Source organism: Lithobates pipiens, unplaced genomic scaffold, assembly GCF_037356315.1.
Source record: "Lithobates pipiens isolate NorthernLeopardFrog02 unplaced genomic scaffold, aLitPip1_a1.2 Scaffold_22, whole genome shotgun sequence".
In the NCBI taxonomy this organism is placed as follows: Eukaryota; Metazoa; Chordata; class Amphibia; order Anura; family Ranidae; genus Lithobates; species Lithobates pipiens.
In genome coordinates this window covers 67,865,756-67,887,978 of record NW_027507784.1, presented here as the reverse complement: position 1 = coordinate 67,887,978, position 22,223 = coordinate 67,865,756, and the positions used below count along the sequence as shown (strand labels likewise).

Below are 22,223 nucleotides of genomic sequence, written 5' to 3'. Positions count from 1 at the left end.
TCAACGTGGGTAAACAGCCTGCAAATATTAATATCTGTTCCTCTGCCCAGCATTAAACCAGACAGATCTGGGTGGACCAAATCTGTGATCACCCCGTTCAATCGATTCGCTAATATGTTTGCCAGCAGCTTGGCATTCACATCGATCAGGGAGATTGGGCGATGGGATTTGCAGAGTTCGGGGTCTTTCCCCGGTTTGGGAATAACTACTATTACCAACTCCGATATGGAGGCTGGCAAAGATCCATTTCTTAAGGAGGATAGAAGCATGGAATGGAATTTGGGTGCCAGTTCCTCGGCGTTCATTCTATAAAATTCAGTGGGGAACCCGTCGGAGCCTGGTGTTTTCCCCACCTGGAGCAAGGAAATGGCCTGTTGGACCTCTTAGAGGATGATAAGGGAGTCAAGTTGGTCTCTAGGTGTCAGTCAGAAAGGGGAAGTCAACATCTGAAAGATATATGTGGAGGTCTTCCATAAAGTAATCTACCCAGGTGGAGCAGAGTTCTGAGTAGTAGGAGGCAAAACTGTCATTGATTGCTTTAGAGGAGGTCTGTCTGATCCCGTCCTTGTCAATCAGTGAGGAGACACCCATGGAGGCTGACTGTTCACGCACCAACCAGGCCAGTAGCCTAACCCCCCCCCCCTCCCCCTTCGCCCTCTTCAAAGATCCTCTTGGATTGTTTGAGTAGTTTCTTTTTGGTTAGGGAGATGCAGATAAACAGGACCTCCCTGGTCCTCTCCTGAAGCTTAGTATGAAGCTCCAGTTCACTGGTCTGGGTGTATTGGCACTCTAGGGAAGTGGCCCAGTCCTCAGTTCTAACCAGATCGGCCCGCAGCTATCTATGGACCCTACCAATGGGTATTTGGTAGTGGCCTCTGGAGGAGGCCTTAAAGTCGTCCCACACCACTGCCTCTGGAGCCGGCCCTGGGTTGAATGCCCAGTATGTATTTATCTGTCGGCGAAACCCAGAATCTACCCCAGGATCAGAGAGCCAGAAAATTGACAGCCTCCATAGTTTATCCGTGGGGGATCCCTCTAAAGATAACTGGAGGAGGAGTGGTGCGTGGTCAGAGATTCCTTTCGGAAGGATGGAAATTTGCTGGACCCTGGGTAAGAGGGGGCTCCCCGCATACATCCAATCTATGCGCGAGAGAGTCCTGTGTGTGGCAGAGTGGCATGTAAAGGACCTGCCGAGGGGGCAGGTCCTTTACATGCCACAGGTCCGTCAGTCCGTATGTCTCCGCCCAAGCGGACAGACCTGAAGAGGATCCCCCCCACAGAGGTGAAGCAATCCAGCCCAGGGTTCGGTGGCATATTAAAGTCTGGGGGACTTTTTCCTGAAACTTCCCTCTTAAAATGAATGTGTGTGTTATACGCCTGTGCCTGTTATATGCCGATAAATACAGTAATTTCTGAACAAAAAAAAGCTTGGAGACATGGATTGTTAAAAGAGTTTACTTTAAAAATTAAAAGTGAATTAAAGTGGTTCTTTACCCTGTTTTAAGAAAAAAACAGCAGCTGCAATTTCTGTAGCTGCTGACTTTCAATAAAAGGACACTTACCTGTCTAGGAGTCCAGCACCGTCTTCACCCAGGCCGGTTCTTCACTGGTCTTCGGGGCCCCGGTGCTGGCATGGGTGAGAGGAGGGCATAATGTGAAACGTCCCATTTAGGGTGAAGTTCTGCTTTTAAGTAGCGTTTTCAGTTTGTGGTGCTCAGATACATTTGGGGTCCACTTTACACATTTAGATTCATTGTAATAGTATGACCAAGGGTACTGCATCCTTTTCTACCATGCAGAAACATTGTACAATATATTAAAGCTGGGAGAAGCATTTTTAAAAAAAATAAATAAATACATCTTAGCCATGCTAGCATTGGTTCAAGAGGATGAAAATACAACAGATTTTCTTGGATCAAGTTAATTTGGACCCGTGGACCTGCCAGCAGTGCGTGCTCAGCTACCCCTGCGGTTGTACCACTGTGTCATTCGCCATTAAGTCGGAGTGAGCGGGTTAAGCCTAAATGCTTAGAATATGTTTTTATTGGGCAATTAAAGGTATGACTGCAACATTATGTGCTTCCTCATTTGGCACCAATCGCCATTTCATCTGAAACTGAAGGTGAAAAGTGATTTCTATAAAACACGGCTAGCACGACACAGATGCTGATGGTTTCAATCAAGCACAGCTGTTAGGCATGACCAACACTTAAAAAAAAAAAAAAAAACTCCAGCCCTGTGAAATAAGCTCTGGGCAACAGCCTTAGAGAGAGGGGCATAACAAAGCCCAAAAGCAGCAACTATTATGTACTACTAATCTTGTGCTAATGACTTTTTTGTTTGTCTTTTTTTTCCAACCTCCTTGGTGATCATCATTGTTTACACTGACACTGGATAGGAAGGGACTCGTTGCACTACAATTTATGTTCAGTGTAACCAAAATACACATTTTAAGCCCACATAACGAGGTGAAAATGGAGAGTTGGGAGTTATCATATCCAGACATCATCAAATGAAAAGAAAGCAGAAAATGTTCACAGGTTCCAATTAAGTTGTTTATTAAGTTGAGTGTGGCTTGATCTAAGAAGTAGATGTCTACCTTCAATTACCATAAACGAATAAACAATGATATACATTTGCAGCAAAAAGACTGTACAGGTTCAGCGTTTAAAAAAAAAAATAAATAAAAATGTCATACTTACTTCCACTGTGCAGTTGGTTTTGCACAGAGTGGCCCTGATCGTCCTCTTCTGGGGTCCCTCAGCAGTGCTCCTGACTCCTCCTCCTCTCGAGTACCCTGTCGGAGAAGCGCTCTCCTTCGTGGACACCCGTGCAGGCATGCTCCCGTGTTCTGCTTCTGCGTCTATTCACACAGAAAGCAGGACCGGGCCCCGCCCCCGGCACCCGCATCATTGGATTTGATTTACAGCAGCGGGATCCAATGGCTGCGCTGCTATGAATCCATCCAATCAGAACCCGAGATCCTGGTGTGCTCGTCCCCGATGCGAGAGAGGGAGTACAGGTAAGTAAAACGGGGGCTTGGGGGGCTGCAGCATTGAGAATGCATTGACTGCATTGAGGAGAAAAACCTTCAGGGTTTACAATCCCTTTAAGGCTGAGTTCACACTGGGTTCCCCCCCATCCAATTCACAATAGCAGGAGATTTTGATTGGTTGTCTATGGAGCCGGTTCACATATCTCCACTGCGGCTCCAGTGCGATTTTGCGTCTTTTGGTCCATTTCAGGTGCAAATTCAGCCAAAAATTTGGTCTGAAATCGGACCTGAAACAGTAAACGGGGACGCACTGGACCCCTGTTGCGAGCTGCATTCAAAGATAGTGTGAACCCAGCCTTAAGCAAATCATAACAAAAGCATCAGTCAAATACACATAAAATGTCTGCTCTCCTTTTGGGTGGACTGGTTGGAAGGGAACAATTAGGAGGCATAACACATCTGTAGACGTAAGAAAAATCCTATCTCTAGCAACATTCTAGTTTTGTGGATTCTAGATGGCAACATAACTCCCAACCTTTTGAAATTCAGCACAAAGTATGTAGGCTATAACACACTCCTGATTCAACCCAAGTTACACAGAGCATAAAGAATCATTTAAGAAAACGACTAGATTAGCCTACAAGTACTTTTTTCTCCACTATATTTCCTGTACACTGCTTTTTCAAAATGCAATAATTTAGAGCAGTGACCTCCGAACTGCAACACAGGGACCAAGTGTGGCCCCTTTGCTTGCCTTTATATGGCCCTTGGGGTATTATTCCACCAAATGACACAAATGACGAGAAATTATTCCCCCTACTGACACTATAAGTGGGAGTGCTATTCTTCCCATTGATAACAATAATGGGGCACTATATCTCTCGGGGCATTTTCTACTCCCACTGGTCACAGTCTGACCCCCCCCCCCCCCCCCCCCGAAAGCCTTAAACTGGCCCTCTGCTTAGAAACTTTGGAGACCCCTGATTTAGGGCTGGTGAATGGTTTAGTATACTGCAACAGAATGCCCAGGTACTCAATATGCTGAGATGCAGAAGCAAGCCCATTAAATGCTATTTCCCAAAACTCTCTGGGTTCCTGGACTTGCCCATGAAAGATACATTTCTCTGCTTCTCTCTTTTAAGCCAGCCATACATTGATCAAATTCCAATCCTTGTATGGGCAGGGTGGTTGTGCAGAAATCAATCTACCTATAAAATACTGTACAAGCACACTGTCAGATTTTTTCTGCTCAATTGGCACTGCCAGCTATAGCCAACAGCACCAATCAGTGTAAGTCTCCCTGCTGTGTCAGTATATAATATATATAATATCTAAGCAGGATTCACCCGTTTACCTCAAATGTGTGGATAGGGAAAAACACTAGTTAAAAAAAAAAAAGACTCATCTATAGCCAGCCTTGACAGCTCAGAGGGGTCACACCTGATGAGGCCGAGGTAGCTGGGCAAATGCAGCTTCTCTGGAAGACCCAGTTTGTGTGAAGAGCCTCTCCCCAATGGCTACCAGAGTTCACCAGTGGGGTTTTCCCAGTACATAGTGGAGAGATATAAACCCTTGTCACGCCTGAACCAGCCAAGTCGGCCCTTGCACCCAAGAAGGGCTCCAAGATAGATGTGACCAAGAACCAGATGAAGGATGGCAAGAAGCGAAAGAAGAGCAGGAAGGAGAGTTATGCCATCTACATGTACAAGGTGCTCAAGCAAGTCCACTGCAGCACCAGCAATTCGTCCAAGGCCATGAGCATCATAAACTCCTTTCTCAATTACATCTTTAAACTTGTTGCTGGTGAAGCTTACCGCCTGGCTCTTTACAACAGGCACTCCACCATCACCTCCTGGAAGATCCAGATGGCCGTCTGCCTTCTCCTGCCCAGAGAGCTGGCCAAGCACACCATCTGCGAAGGCTCCAAGGCCGTCACCAAGTACACCAGCACCAATTAGACTCTCTGGAATCCTCTGAATAACACACCAGTTCTATTGAGGTGGTTCCCCTGTGTCCTCAAGCCTTTGGATCTCTACAGCTATTCAACTGTGTTACCAGAGCTACCTTGGACATCACTGAGAAGGACACTGTGTTTGAGGATAATTGCAAATAGCTGTTTGAGTTCAGATTTATTTTACTAAAGTAGTGATTCTCATCAAACAATCCAGTGGAAAAGTCCGGCAAACTCAAGTCCGCCGGACAATCCGCCCGTGTGTAGACTTTTTACCCAAAAGTACGGCGGACTTAGAAAGTATTTTTGCACTCCAATCTTCCCGCCGGACTCGCATTTCGGCGGACAATCCGGCTGTGCATGTGCCAGTCCGCCGTACTTTTGAAATGAACAGACTTTTCCCGCCCAGAGAAAAGTCCGCTCATTTTGAGCGCGTCTCCAGATAGCCGGGGCCAGCGAAGGAGGCGTCGCTGGTCCCGTCACCTGGTATGGACTTAAAGGGGAACCCCAACGCCGAAAAAAATCGGCGTGGGGGTCCCCCCCAGGTCCACATCAGACCCTTGTCCTAGCACGCTATCCGGCCGGCCAGGAAAGGGGTGGCCCGGTCTTCTGTCGCCGCTTTCGCCGTCTTCTGTTCTTCTCTGCAGATGTTGCCTCGTCGCATCCTCCGCTCACAATGGCAGGGACGCGGCGTGCGGCGAGTTATATAGGGACATCACCGGATGATGTCCCCACCTATTATGATGTCACAGTCCCAGCATCCTCTGGAACTGTGACATCATAATAGGCGGGGACATCATCCGGTGATGTCCCTATATAAGTCGCCGCGCGTCGCGTCCGTGCCATTGTGAGCGGAGGATGCGACGAGGCAACATCTGAAGAGAAGAACAGAAGACGGTGAAAGTGGCGAAAGCGGCGACAGCGGCGACAGAAGACCGGGCCACCGCCTGTAAAAGAGCTAGAAGAAGGCGCGGTGGCCCGGCAAGAAGAACCGAAGAGGGGGACAAGACCCCCGAAGTCGGAAGAAGAGGACGGCGGCAAAGAAGAAAGCTGGGCTCCTCCGCTAGCAAAAGCTAGCAGAAGATAGCGGAGGAGTCCGGCGAGAAGACCCCCGAAGACGGAAGACCCCCGGAGCTGTGCAATAAACTATTTTAACCCTTGTGTGTTGTGTTTTTTTTTACAGGTGAATGGGTAGGGGTACATTGTACCCCATACTCATTCACATAGGGTGGGGGGTCGGTATCCGGGGGGCCCCCTTATTAAAGAGGGCTCCCGGATTCCAATAAGCCCCCCGCCTGCAGACCCCGACAACCAACGGCCAGGGTTGTCGGGAAGAGGCCCTTGTCCTCATCAACATGGGGACAAGGTGCTTTGGTGTGGGGGGGCCGCGTGCCCCCCCTTCCTCAAGGCACCCCCCATGTTGAGGGCACACGGCCTGGTACGGCTCAGGAGGGGGGGCGCCCGCTTGCCCCCCCCTTTCCTGGCCAGCCAGATGTGGACCTGGGGGGGACCCCAACGCCAAAAAAATCCCCTTTAAGTCCATACCAGGTGACGGGGCCAGTGGCGCCTCCTTCGCTGGCCCCCGTCTACCTGGAGACGTGCTCAAAATGAGCGGACTTTCCTCCGTGTGTGTGGGCGAGTCCGTTAATTTCAAAAGTACAGCGGATAGTGCGGTGGACTTAGTACGCCGTATTAGTCCACTGAAAAAGTGCCGTGTGTAGGCAAGTAGCCCGTTCGGAAAGTCCGGCGAACAGTCCAGCGAGAAGTCCGCCGGATAGTCGGCTAAGTGTGTACGCGGCATCAGCTAGACATATACTGAATATAGCATCCTTTCCCAACTTTTTTAACACAGAAGAACCCGTTAAATTGCTTTCTGGTCTCAGGGAGCCTCTGCTATTATTTACTATATCTACAACTCACAGGAAATTAGTGTCATGGTCAATAGGATAAATGCTCCTTAAACTTTAAGGGCATGGACTGATGTGTATGTACAATATATGTGTAAATGGTCTGTTCTGTATAAGTAATCTGTAATAAATACATTTGTAGAAAGATTCTACCCTTTAGATAGCTAAAAAAGATCATCTGTGTCGGTGGTTATCTGAGAAGCAGAAACTGCCTATTGCTTAAGGAACCCCTAGCGGCCTCTGGAGGAACCCTGGCTGAGAAAGGCTGCTATAATGATTTATAGACTCAATGCCATGTAGCACGTTACATTGATTAAAGTGGTTGTAAACCTAGTTACACCACTTGTACAATATAATAAGACTTACCTGTAGGTACTGTAAATATCTCCTAAACCGTGCAGGTTTAGGAGATATTCACCATATACGCTTGCGCATGCGCTGTGAAGAAACGGCCCACCGTGTCACTTCTTCACTAGCAAGTGCCATGACTGATGGCTCCCACGTGCATGCGCGGGAGTGACGTCACGCGACTACAGCCAGTCACAGCCGCGGCCCCCGGAAGGAAGAGGGGCGAATATGGATGCGGCCACCACCGGGGACAGTGTGGGCTTCTATTGCACGTAAGTGGCACATAATGCTTTTACTTTGCTGGGGAAAGCAGGGGAAGAAAGAGGAAGTAAAACCCATTAGGGTTTACTTCCTCTTTAAGCTATAGAGACATAGCTGTGAAAACTCCATGCTTGTAGAGCTTTCATATTCTGTTTTGTATCGCATTGCAGTGTATGCATGCTCTTTGTCATCCTTAATCTGTTTTACATTGTTCATTCATCTTTTGCACCTATTTGATTCTCTGATCATCTGGCTGATTACCTCTTCTGTTACAATACTTAACACATTTGGTAGTTAAAAAGAACAGGTAGAGGTCAGGTCAATACATTGGATCAAAAAGAGGGATAGCTGAGAAGGAAAGAGGGACAGAGTGATTTGGTTTCAAAGGGATAGTGCTTCCAAATGTTGGCAGTTAGTGCTCATGCACACGGACGTTTTAAAAAACTGGCTGCAAAGCTAGCTCCGACGCCTGGAAAAATCGGCGTCAAAAACGCGATTTTTACCGCGTTTTGCATTGGCGTTTTTGCGCGTTTTTTAGCGTTAGCGTTAAGTAGCGTTTTTAAAGAAACACATCTCTTGGCAATAGCACTCAGAAAACAAAGAAAATATGTTGCGCGTTTGTGCGCGTTTTTGCGCGTTTTCCCGCCATTCGCGTTTTTACAGCTCTAGCTCAGCGCCAGGGAACGCACTGGTCCTGGGTTTTTTTTTACAGCTTAAAAACGCCTATGCCATTTGCAGCTCAAAAACGCCTAGGTGGGCATGAAGCCATAGACTAACATGGACAGGCCTTTTTAAGCTGCAAAAAACGCTCAAAAAAGCGGCTGTAAAAACGTCCGTGTGCATGAGGCCTTATGGTCAACAAGCCAGCCAAGACATGTTAAAGGTGTAGTTCAGCCCCAGATTAAGTTTGAGGAGCGTGTAGTAGAGCATAATTAGTCTTTTAGCAACAGAGAGTAGCATAGTAGCTATATAAAAAAAGCATGCATGGGAAGATGGGAGTAAGGTAAATCAGCAGAGAACAAGGAACAATTTATGATAGGTTTAGATATTTTCCATTTTATTTTAACGGAAAACTCCTTTGTGCAATAATGGTCAGTTTGGATATTTGCTGTGTTTGTCAACTTTGGGAAGGTAACCCTGCTCCTTTAAAAAAAAAAAAAGGTATAAATGGCAACTTTCATACTTCTCTATTAGCAATTTCACTTTAAACAAATGCGAAGAAACAGAAAACATTTATTAAATAAATACATTTATTGTATATATAATATCCAACATTATGTGGAGAAGAAAGATAAGTTATTCATGCACAATATAGGATGATACTACAGTACAAAAGAATGTGACTTTGTCCATACAGTCTGTAACAATTATGCCCTGTACACACGATTGGACATTCCGACAACAAAATCCATCGAAATTTTTCCGACGGATGTTGGCTCAAACTTATATTGCATACACACGGTCACACAAAATTGTTGGAAATTCCGATCGTCAAGAACGCGGTGACATACAACACGTACGATGGGACTATAAAGAGGACGTTTAATAGCCAGTTGCCAATAGCTTCCGTCTTGTAATTTACCCTGAGCATGCGTGGCACTTTGTGCGTCGGAATTGTCTACACACGATCAGAATTTACGCAATCAGATTTTGTTGTCGGGAATTTTTATAACCAGATCTCAAACTTTGTGTATCGGAAAATCTGATGGAAAAAGTCTGATGGAGCCTACACACGATCGGAATTTCCAACACACTCCGATTGTACATTTTCCGTCGGAAAGTCCGACCGTGTGTACAGGGCATTAGACACTCAAGGAAGATAGCTGAAGGGCCGCACTCCGAATATACACCTTTATTGTGGCAAAAACAATGTTTAAAAATCCAAAGCTGTCACATCATGGTTGAAGTTGGTACAGAAAAAGAATCTAACACGTTTCACATCACGGTAGATGCTTAGTCATGACTATGACAGAGCTATGACACACACTCTATGTCCAATTCTTCAGCAGAGAGCATGAACTTTGTTGTGGTTGCTTTGCACAAAAAAAAAAAAAAACACACTATAAGGTCCCATACACATCAGTCAGGTCTACTGCAATACATTAAATGCATGTGTATTGTGTTGCACCTTAACGTGTGTTGTGTTAGGGTCATGTATGCATTTGAATAAGTGATTGATGCACCACAACAGACCAAAAATTGTGGATTTAACTTTTTTGGCAATGTACTACAACGCGTGTCTACTGGCAAGGTGTGTTGAGGGTGCCTGTCGCAATATATAACATGCTGCAAATTAGCACAACATGTTAGTGTAAAATGTGCCCTAAGCCCTTGTACACACGGTCGGAGAATCTGTCGGAATGAGTCTTATCGGACCGTGTCGTCAGATAATCTGACTGTGTGTGGTATGCATCAGACTGATTCCGTCCGAATCTCCGTCCGACCCAATTTTCCAACATGTTGGAAAGATTTCCCGACCAACTGGGTCGGACGGACCTAATCCGATCATGTGTAGAGCATTTTCATCGGACCAAGTGCCACGCATGCTCAGATCAAATTCCTACATCAAAGCTATTAGCTACTAGCCTGAATGTAGTCCCATCGTAACGAAATTACCTCATCACGTTCTGAAAGATCGGATTTTTCGCCAACTTGGCCCGACCGTGTGTATGCAACAGTTTCGGACACAATCCGTCGGACTAAATCCGACGGGAAAAATCCGACGGATTTGGTTGGCAAAATCTCCGACCGTGTGTACGTGGGCTGAGACTTTGCACACCTTTTGTTTTGATGCACCTGGATTAATTGTACAAAGTGGCATTTATCTTTTTTTTTTTCAAAGAAAGTGAAGTTTTGCTTTAAGGAAGCTGTGGGATTGTTACATGTGAGCCGGGATTAGCTGAAATTCCAGCGCCAGCGCTGGTCATACAGATGGTGATATACACAGTGCTGGCCTTTTGGAGTGCAATTCTCCCGAATATTGCAGCTAATGTGGAACAATGCAAGACTCAGTGTTTCTAAAAGAATAAATATTGCTTATTCTGCATTCACATGGAGTATTACAATAGTCCCTACGCCCCACAAAGAATTCAAGAAAGTTCATATCGACCCCTCATTGCAGTGCTGTGAAAAGCTTTAATTGTCTGACCGACGCAGATGGAAAAAATGAGTGGAATTTGAAATGTTTTTTGACAAACAAGAAGCACAACATATGAAAGCTGGGGTTGACGGGTTACGTTGTGACAACAATTTTTTCCTCGTTAAATGTGAACTCTGCGTACATTTCCCAGTCCATTGGTAAGCTTTCTAAAGGGTCCTATAGTCTTTTGAATTTTTGTTCTAAGCATAAGTAAATTGCTTAAGCTTGAAGCAAGTTCTCTTATTGGCTCTTAAAACTGAACTCCTGACAGATCTAAAACCACCAGTTATTGCAGCTATGTAATAATTTACAGCAAAAGAGAAGTATGAGATATTGACAAAAACATTTATACTCACCTAGGTGGATGCAGCATCAATTCAATGCTGCATCTGTCCCCCGCTGGCTCTGCACTAAGAACTGATCGATCAAAGACCACTGATCACTCAGTTCTGTGAGCTGTGAGCTGGGGACTGTCAGGCTTCTGCTCTCTGCTCTGCCCCTCCAGCGCTCACTGGCGAGGTGGGCTGTGAAGCTGGCAGGAGCGGCTGGCTCAGGCTCTTGGCAGATTGCTGAGAGGCTGAACAAGCCGTCGGTACAGGAAACTGGGTTCCAGGAACCACCATATGGTCAGGATCTTTTCAGAGCCTGGACCAGTCCTGTGATGTCAGCTGACAATTAGTCATGCAGCGCTGTACCCAAATGAATTTTATATAATTTTTTTGAGAGGGATAGAGCTTTCTTTTTATGGTATTTTCTCTTTTGCAGTGGGGCTGTGTCTGGGTCATCTGCTTGTTTAGGTCTATGGGGTCAATTCACAAGCTTTACCACATGTGATAAGGGTATCATATTACTTATACTGGATACATTATCGCATGCGGTAAACTAAGTCCAATTCACACAAAAAAAAATAACGATTATGCGGTATTTACCAGGAAAAAATGCGGGTGAATACCATATAAAAAGCTCTTAAAGAGGAAGTAAACCCTTACAAACCACTTTGACCTACAGGTAAGCCTAGATTAAGGCTTACCTGTAGGTCCAAGAAATATCTCCTAAACCTATATGGTTTAGGAGATATTTGCCCGAAAATGGGCACCGCTGTCTACGGCGCATGCGCCGTAGACAGCGGCGCGCAGGCGCACTAAACGCGGCAGTTCCAAGAATGGAGCTGCCGCATTTGTCGACTCCCGTGCGCATGCGCGGGAGTGACGTCATCGCGGCTTTGCCGAATGACAGCGGCGGAGCTGCGAGATGCCACTCCCGTGCGCATGCGCGGGAGTGACGTCATCGCGGCTTCGCCGCTGTCATTCGGCGGAGCTGCGAGACGCCACAAGGAAGATGGATGCGGCGGACTACAGGGGACAGCGGCGACTTCGCTGGCTCCTGTGTCAGGTAAGTGACACATAATGGGCTACTATGCGATGCATAGTAGTCCATTATGCTTTACCTTTGCAGGGAAAAAAAGAGGAAGTAAACTCATCAGGGTTTACTTCCTCTTTAAGTCCAATTCACAAACAGGCCAGAGCATTAAAAATCATGCAATAATTACCACCAGGGTTTAGCTGGCGGTCTCACGTGTCGTATTTGTCAGAAAACAGCCTGGGGGTCAGGCAGTTTCTTGACCAATAGCTGGTTGCTAAGCCGGCCACCACGCCCATACCAACCAATGACTCTTCAGCTGTCAAGGGGCTAACAGCTGATTGTATAAAAAAAAAGCAGACAATTAAAAATTCAGAAAAAAAACAGCATCCCCCGCCCCCCCCCAGTGCATACCAGGCTCTTATCCTAGCATGCAGCCCGGCAGGTCAGGAAAGGGAGGGGAGACAAGCGAGCACCCTCCCAGAACCATACCAGGCCACATGCCCTCAACATGAGGGGTGGGTGCTCTTGGGCAGGGCGAGCTCTGCCCACACCCCAAAGCACCTTGTCCCTGTATTGACGGGGACAAGGGCCTCTACCTGACAACTCTGGGCTGTGGTTGTCCTGGGTCTGCGGGCAGGGGGGGGCTTATCAGAATCTGGAAGCCCCCTTTAACAAGGGTGATCCCAGATCCTGCCCCCTGTGGTGAATGAGTATGGGGTATATTTTACCCCTAAAAATTGAGAGGAAAAAATGTATGAAAACACCCAAAGGCTATCTTCTCAGAAATATATGCTTATTGAATGAAAAGGATCACAGCATAAAACAGAGGTCTCTATACCCTACAAAAACACCCCCCCCCCAGAAAACCCACCCACATATCTACACCCTCCCACTAAAAATATGGATCCCCAATACTGACTCCCTTACAGAAGCCCAGGGCAGCCTCCTGGAGAGATAGGACAGTGCGACCACAACTCCCCCCTAAAAGATGGATCACCTATACCAACAGTACCTGAACATTGATTGGACCATGGTCCGTAAATAGTGCTACTGGTAATGAAGGTGTAGAAAAAGAAATTAGAGCAGTGTTTAATCGAGATGATCAAAATGTATCTGGTTGAGAAACTGATTTCAAGACATTTTTCAGAAAGCATAGTAACCTAACAATAAAACATTTAAATTGGAAATCGAACATTGTCTCCTTGGAGGCATATGTTGAGGCTAAGCTAATCCCACAGGGATTACGGGAACGTATTATCCCAGCCGAGCATCTTGATAATGATCGATTTTTGAATGTATGGAGAGAAGAATCGATCAAACATGGATTGCACCTCATGGGATTGATTATAGCCAAGGAAAAAAACACAAGAACAAGAATTGGAGGAGCAGCTACAGGAGTTTCTTAAAATACTGGATGGGTATCAAGATATAGAGGAATTTGAGAGAATTTAATGATAGATTGAAACACAGAAAAAATATCAAAGAGATATGGCAGATTTTGAATGTAGACAGGTATTTGATTTAGAGGGAAAGAGCGGACAAAGTAGATCCCACCAGTAGATTTAGAAGACACACATCAAAAGAGATGCACATCAAACAGGAAAGTCGGGGACTTTTTTAGAGACCAACAAAACTGGAGCAGACAGGGAAGATCCCGGGGGAAGAAGGGGGAGAAAAAGGAAACAAAAAAGAAAGAGACAGTGGGAAGCCGAAATAGGGAAATGAATACAATCCAAGGGGGGTTCCTCTATTTACTGGTTGGCAACAGAGTAACAAAATGGAATAACAAGAAAAAAATAGGTCAAAATACCATAAAGCTGACTGAATGTACATTTGGAACGGATGATATATCCCTACTTAAAGTGGAGGGCCACCCTAAAAAAAAATACATAAAAACAATCCTTTAAATACATGAAAAAACATTTGAATTTTCTTTTTTATTTACCAAAAATGCCTGTTGCTAGGCAGATCGTCTTAATCTGCCTCTTCCTATTCTGCGGTGATCTTCAGTCTTCTCCTCCTCACGTTGTCTTCTGGGGAATGGGGCACGCTGTGTTCTGGGAACTGTGTGTGTCCCAGAACACAGCGCGCCCCATTCACAAAGCAATGCATAGTAGGAAATGGGCAGTGAAGCCGCAAGGCTCCACTGCCTGTTTCCCTTAGTACAAATGGCGGCGCCGGGACCCGAGAGCCGAGGGACGGGTCGGCCTCTGGCAGCCCACATCGCGGGCACCCTGTATAGGTAAGTGTGCTTACTGTGCCTTGTGAAAGTATTTGGCCCCCTTGAACTTTTCAACCTTTTGCCACATTTCAGGCTTCAAACATAAAGATATAAATTTTTTATTTTTTGTGAAGAATCACCAACAAGTGGGACACAATTGTGAAGTGGAACGAAATCTATTGGATTTTTGAAACTTTTTTAACTAATAAAAAAATGAAAAGTGGGGCGTGCAAAATTATTCGGCCCCCTTGCGTTAATACTTTGTAGAGCCACCTTTTTCTGCGATTACAGCTGCAAGTCGCTTGGGGTATGTCTCTATCAGTTTTGCACATCGAGAGACTGAAATTCTTGCCCATTCTTCCTTGCAAAACAGCTCGAGCTCAGTGAGGTTGGATGGAGAGCGTTTGTGAACAGCAGTTTTCAGCTCTTTCCACATTCTCGATTGGATTCAGGTCTGGACTTTGACTTGGCCATTCTAACACCTGGATACGTTTATTTGTGAACCATTCCTTTGTAGATTTTGCTGTATGTTTGGGATCATTGTCTTGTTGGAAGATAAATCTCCGTCCCAGTTTCAGGTCTTTTGCAGACTCCAACAGGTTTTCATCCAGAATGGTCCTGTATTTGGCTGCATCCATCTTCCCCTCAATTTTAACCATCTTCCCTGTCCTTGCTGAAGAAAAGCAGGCCCAAACCATGATGCTGCCACCACCATGTTTGACAGTGGGGATGGTGTGTTGAGGGTGATGAGCTGTGTTGCTTTTACGCCAAACATATAGTTTTGCATTGTGGGCAAAAAGTTCGATTTTGGTTTCATCTGACCAGAGCACCTTCTTCCACATGTTTGGTGTGTCTCCCAGGTGGCTTGTGGCAAACTTTAGACAAGACTTTTTATGGATATCTTTGAGAAATGGCTTTCTTCTTGCCATTCTTCCATAGAGGCCAGATTTGTGCAGTGTACGACTGATTGTTGTCCTATTTGATATAAGTGCGTCACCCCCTAGTGGGCCCAAATAATAAACTGTTGATAGAACTCTCGGAGACGGCTTTGAACAAAAATTTCTTTATGTTCAATAAAAAGTTCTACCTCCAAATAAGGGGTGTAGCTATGGGCACTGCATGTGCCCCGTCGTCTGCATGTTTACATTTGAGATGGTGTGAAAGGGAGGAGGGAGAAAGTCACTTGTGACTTTGGCAAATGTGTGGTTCTATGGGTACACTATGTTGATGATATGCTGGTGGTGTGGAGGGGGTTCCCAGAGCAATTAAGTGACGTCATTCTGGACCTCAATAAGAACAAAATAAATATCTATCTTACCTATAAGATGGATGTCTCGAAAATTGAATTTCAGGATCTGATGATCAGTAAAGAGGGTACCAGACTGAGGACTAAAATGTTCAGAAAACAAACAGCAGGTAATACCCTTCTCCACACCAACAGCCATCATCCATGGCCCCTAATTACGGGTATCCCTACTTCCCAGGAACTGCTCCAACCTCATGGACTTCTATCAGGAAAGTAAAGAGCTTAGACATAGATTCAGGGCGCGTGGCTATCCTAACTCTGTAATTAGACATGGGATGAAGAAGACTTTACATAAAAGTAGGGAATGTACCCTTGGCCTTGAACACAACACGAACAGTTCTTCACCCGAACAAAAACCTGATAAAATAGGAATTGTCACTACCTATGGGATACATTGGAACCATCTTAAAACAGTTTTGAACAAACACTGGCACATCCTCCTCCTTAACTATAGACTGAAATAAATTCTGGGCCCTAGACCAAACCACTCTAGTTAGGAGCGAATATACGTTTAGAAAACAGCCTAATACACTTCCATGGGCCAAAGGCTTCCTAAATGGCATGTACCCTTATGGGCATTGCAGTATATGCAAACATGTGGTTAAGACAAAGACATTCACTGACTCAGAGGGTAATCGCTCATACCATATACAGTTGTTTATTAACTGCTCCTCCAGTTACGTTGTGTATCAATTAACATGCCCATGTGGGAAGATATATATTGGGAAGACCAGGCGAGAATTTTGGAAAAGAATTGTGGAACATCTGTCTAGTATAATACAAAAAGATGATGAATCACCAGTAGCAGTACATTTTAGAGACTCACATGGGACATCAACAAAGGGATTTAAATGTGTAGCCATCTATAAACTTGTAGCTAACAATAAGGAGGCTACACTTCTGCATCAGAAACTCCACAGCCTTACATGGGGAATCACATTTTATACAAAATCAGCACAATTTATCTTCCTGACTCCGAACATGAGGAACAGATGATAGAATTGCCTGTGGTTATGTTAGGAACAATTCATAGTAGTTCAAGATCAGGATTCAGGAACAATGCATAGGCCTATGGAAAGGCAGGTGACTGCATGTAAGAGCATCATGGTGGAGGCAGCTGGAAGAGACGGCCACACAGGCAGTAGCCCGAGGTTCTTAGAGTAATCAGACTGTGGCAGAATGTCAACAGGTTATCAGCCAGCTCCCTTTGATGCTGAATTCATTATTAACAAGAGATCCTCATAACACATACCAGATATGCTAATTGACAAATGAGATGTTACTCATAGCAACCTACATATTCCTGACATTTCTCTCTCCTATAGGCAGGAACCCATAGGAGTACATTCCTGTAGTATAATGCAGTTTTGCAGTAGCTGTGATGCAATGCACTATGGGGCTTAGCAGGAAGGATGCAGGGCTCCAGAGCAGCACAGCTACAGCATGGTAATAGAACACCATTTTCTGCCCAGATGTCTAACTTTGCTACATAATCAGGAGCTGACATACAGAACGGGGTCATTTTACCATACCTGGAGTTGGTAGGGACACAACCTTTGGTGCCCAAAGCATCATCATTTCACTATGATTGCGTATAAAGAACTTATCTGGTCCTAATCTGTATGGGCAAAGCACAGGTTCACTTTAAAGAATAGCTATATTTTTAGTACAGTTATCCTTTAAATTAAACTGCAACCCCTCCACTTTAAAATTTTGGGCTTGTTCACATCATGTCCATTGAGCTGCGCTTTTTTGCACACCACTGCTCATAAATGGTGTGAACAGGGCACATAGACAACAATTGTTTTCTATGTTTCCTGTTCACACCATACATATGCAGTGGTGTGCACAAAAACACAACTCATAGACATGGTGTGAACAAGTCCTCATACTTGTCTGTCTCTGCCCCTCCCAAATCTTCACTGTGCCCAACCCGTTGGGAGACAGGCAGCCACTGCTGCAGAAGTCTTCTGAATGGGCTCTTGTTCTTCCACACAATAATGGAAGAATCTCCATTCATACCTTGGAGGGATTGCACAGGGCCGCTGATAGGGGGGCACCACCAGTCCTCCTGTAGGGGGCCCGGCACACAGAGGGGCACAGACAGGGAGGGGGATCGGTTCGCCGGCAGAACCATGCCCTGTGCAGCTCTCTGCAGCACCTGAACGCCTGTTTCTTTACCTCCTATCAGCTGTCAGCTGCTACAGGGAGATAAACACAAGGCATTGTTCTGTAATTAACCTCCATGTTCAGCATTCACATTTTAATTACCTGCTATTTATATGTAAAACTCGCATATATTTATATGTAAATTAGGTCCGTACCCCGCTGCAATTCATATGCAAATCACGCCCCCTCCCTTGCATGCCACCCACCTAGAGGATGTAGACAGCCACTTCTATGCCTACTAAGCCTGCCACCAGACTGCACTTGCAAAGTGAGTTCAGCGTAAATGTCCCAGTTACATTGGTGGTCAGTGTAGGGTGCCCCCTTACATTGGTTGTCAGTGTAAATCCCCCCTTACATTGGTTGTCAGTGTAGAAACCCCTCTTTATATTGGTAATTGGTGTAAGATCCCCTGTTATATGGTGGCCAATGTAAATTCCCCCTTACATAAGTGTAAATTCCCCCATTACATTGGTGGCCAGTGTAGAATCCCCACTACATACATACATGCAAAAGATTTCCAGCTTTGCTCTACATGATTCAGAATTTTCCACAGTGCCATGCCCCCTAACCCAGGATATTTACTACCCAAAAAAGCCTATAGCCCATCAGCAACACAACAGATGTTACAGTACTCAGCAACAGACAGCAATTTACCTTCTCAAGGTATATACTGTAAATCGAAAAAAAAAATTGCATCTGGGGCTTTGCACCGTGTTTGTTGAGCAATGATTTTCTGCACACCACTGAAAATGTATGGTGTGATCAGGTCACATAGAAAAAAATTGATATGGTGTTAACAACTCCTAAAGTGTCTAAACCCAAAACCCTTTTTCTTGTGTTGTGGATAGATTAGGGAAGAATTAGAACCCATGTAGGGAGTGTATTGTAGTCTGTATGCTTGCTAAAGGATTTATTTTATTTTTTTCAAATTTTTTATTTACTACAAGAAGACCAGCATACAGGGAACAGAACGAAAAAACAGTATAGATGACAGTACAGCTGTAGGAAAAAACAAAGAGAATAAAAAAAATAAAAAAAAAAACAGCATAACTATACCAATACAAACAGAACGCTCAACACTAAAACTGTACCATTGGGTGGGTCTAGAGTGCAAAGCTATTAAGACACATATGAGCCCCACGGCCGACATCGCACCGGCCAACCCAGGCACGAGGAGCAGCAACGTGACCGTTCCTGTAGATATGGTCTTCCCCTTTTTCTTTTTTTTAAAACTGAAATCTTAAATCTACCCTTCAGGGTTTCCCCTAAAGTTACTAAAGGGCCGGAAAAGGTCCGCGGGGGGGGGGGGTGATGGGGTGGTGAAAGGGGGTGGAGAAGGGCCGTTCAGAGAGAAAAACAGGGGGGAAAAAATAAAACATAGTAAAAGGGGGCGGGTGGGGAGGGAGGGTACAGTGTCAGTAACCCGCAAAGGTCCTCAGTCAACGCTCCTGAGAGCCCGGCCCTCAGAAGAAAACCGAAAGGCATTCCAAGCCTGCCACGTTTTAGAGTACGCTTCCTGTCGGTGCTGGCTGGTGAGGATCAAGTCCTCCAGGCGACTGATGTCGTCTACTTTGTGTAACCATTGGGCCACAGTTGGCGGGTTCGGGGATTTCCAGTTGAGAGGTATGCACATCTTGGCTGCATCCAGAAGGTGCCGTATCACAGACTTGCCATATTTCCGTGAAGGAATATCCGTCACATGTAAAAGAAAAAAAAAACTGATGTTACAGTACCCAGCAACAGACAGCAATTTACCTTCTCAAGGTATATACTGTAAATCGGAAAAAAAAATTGCATCTGGGGCTTTGCACCGTGTTTGTTGAGCAATGATTTTCTGCACACCACTGAAAATGTATGGTGTGATCAGGTCACATAGAAAAAAATTGATATGGTGTTAACAACTCCTAAAGTGTCTAAACCCAAAACCTTTTTTCTTGTGTTGTGGATAGATTAGGGAAGAATTAGAACCCATGTAGGGAGTGTATTGTAGTCTGTATGCTTGCTAAAGGATTTAAAGAGGAACTAAACTCACCTCCCCTTGCTGGCGCCAACATCCATGCCCAATCTTCTTCTGGGTTTGACAAATTTTCCCATCTTGATTAGCCAGCCCAAGATGACATAACTCCCACACATGGGCATGAAAGTTAAAGCGGTAATAAACTCTGAATTGTGATTTTTACTTACAGGTAAGCTTACCTGTAGGTAAAATTAATATCACCTTAATGTGCACCGTTTAGGAGATATTCGCTTGTTTGTAACGTCACCGGCGCATGTGCTGTGAAGGAACAGCATTCTCATGCCATTCCTTCAGAGCTCTGTGCCGCAGGAGTGACATCATCGTGGCTCAGCCATTCAAGTGGCCAGAGTCCACTAACCCGATAGGAAGACTGGATGAAGATGGAAGCCCTGTCAGCGGTGACAGCGTGCCACTGAAGGGCTTCGTTTTAAGGTAAGTCTTTCATAATGTGCTAGTATGTTTTTTTTGTTTTTTTCAGAAGTTTACTACCTCTTTAATTCATCCCAGCACCAGGGCATGCTAAAATGCACACTGAGCCGCGCATGCACATTTCAGGGAACTTGCTAAAGAAGTTTTCAGAGGTATGAAGCTTTTATTGCAGAAGAGATATAGCATGTTTCTTCCGAAATAAAAAAACCTTTCTGTTGTAAAAAAGTGCAGCAATACAATATTTCATTCATAAAGTGCTACATGTAAAAAAAAGTCTGAAAATACAATATGTGACCTTGTTATATTTGGTTTTTATTAACACATGGTCAAAGACCCAAACTGTCCATAAGGTGCAACACGTGTCCTAAAAATATGGAACTCATCCACTGAATCATCCACTTTATAAAGTTTATTCTCAAATGATTATAAACTTTATAAAGTGACAAGAAGTGTTTTCATGCATAAAGTGCCTCCAGTACAGTTCCCTTTACCAATATGCACTCACCGGAATGCCATTGGTAAATGACATGACATCAGAACAACCTTTTGAGGATCCTCAGCAACCATCCACCAGTAAATGGCATAACATCAGAATAACCTTTTAAGGGTTCCCCGCAATCATCTGGTGGCTCTTCCGCAAAGGCTGGGTGGTTGGCTGGGTGGATGGTTCATCGCATTAAACTTGATCAGAAGGGTGAGCAATGGCAGTTGATCCCAACCAAGGATCCCTTTCTACTTGCTTTTTTTTTTTTTTTTACGTAGACTTACTTCCACTTTAATCAGTTACTGCTCTATCCAATATTAGAAAAAAGAATTGGCTTTAGAAACATTTTAAAGATTTTTGGTTATTCCCAGAGATCTTCCAACATGACAAAACATTTCAGTGAATTTGTGCCTATCTTTCCATTTAGGTCTACTAAAAATGTAGTGAATAAGTCCACATATGTAAAATATTAAAGCACCATACACACTATTAGATTTTCTGCAGATTTTTGTCTTCATATTTACCAAAACCATGTAGTTGTATTGAAACTCTTATGCCGCGTACACACGATCGAACATTCCGACAACAAAATCCATGGGATTTTTTCAGATGGATGTTGGCTAAACTTGTCTTGCATAAACACGGTCTGTGTGATGTTGTTGGGGATTCCGAACGTCAATTTTGTGTGTCGGAAATTCCGCTGGAAAATGTCCGATGGAGCCTACACACGTTCGGAATTTCTGACAAAAAGCTCCCATCGAACATTTTCCGTAGGAAAATCGAACCATGTATACATGGCATAAAGGTTTGACCTCATATTATATATTTTCGTAAATTTGAAGACAAAAATCTGCAGAAAATCTAATAGTGTGTATGTATGGGGTCTAAGAGAATTTCATGACACTAAATGCAAACGGTATATATTAGGACATACAGTATAGGAGAAGTTAGGAGTCCACCTTTATAAAGTATATTTTTTCATTTCAAAGTGTAGGTTAGAGGGCTTTATTAACTGAAAATACTAGTATACATCACTGTACATTACAATACTCAAAACTTCAAACTGTCACCTAGGGCTCCTGCTGTCTTGGACAGATTAGCCCAAAGGGGAAATGTCTCCTCTTTGCCCTTGTGTTCACTAATGGGGGATGGTTCATGTGCCTAGTTTCTAGTAAACAAAGCCTTCAGCTATGACCTATGTCTTTTAAGAAGGGGTCAATAAGTTTGCTGAATACAACAAATACATATTTTTAGACTGAAGATAGTCCAAAAACCTTTTTGGAGAGCTAACTGCCTCTCTTAAAGTTGATCAAACAAAAATGACCTGAAACTTTTCTCAAATTATAGATGGTTGGTCTTTATCTTTTATTATGATTTGCTGCATTATCTGTACTGATACAGTACAGTTTAGACTTGTGTGTAATGTTTTCCATTCAAAGGAAATGGTCAGCGTTGCATTAAAGTACACTGTGTATAACAAAAATACATAGGAACCGGGGTGTGTTGAAGGTAGGATTTAGGAGGCTCAGGGGTCAAAACATGGTTGCCATGGGTCAGTGGTCTGTAACAGCAAAGGCCATGTGATGCTTTAAAACAAACAGTAGATAGGACATTTACTTAAGGCAAACCTAGTA

At 44.5% G+C, this 22,223-nt stretch overlaps 1 protein-coding gene across 1 annotated transcript; it reads left to right on the top strand.

Moving 5' to 3' along the window:
• Positions 1-4,572: 4,572 nt before the first annotated feature.
• On the top strand, positions 4,573-4,953 carry LOC143925676 (histone H2B 1.1-like; the record flags this gene model as incomplete). Its single annotated transcript, XM_077450139.1, has 1 exon — positions 4,573-4,953. A coding segment is annotated over one exon (381 nt), but the record flags the coding sequence as incomplete, so codon positions are not given.
• Between the last annotated feature and the right edge of the window lie 17,270 nt (positions 4,954-22,223).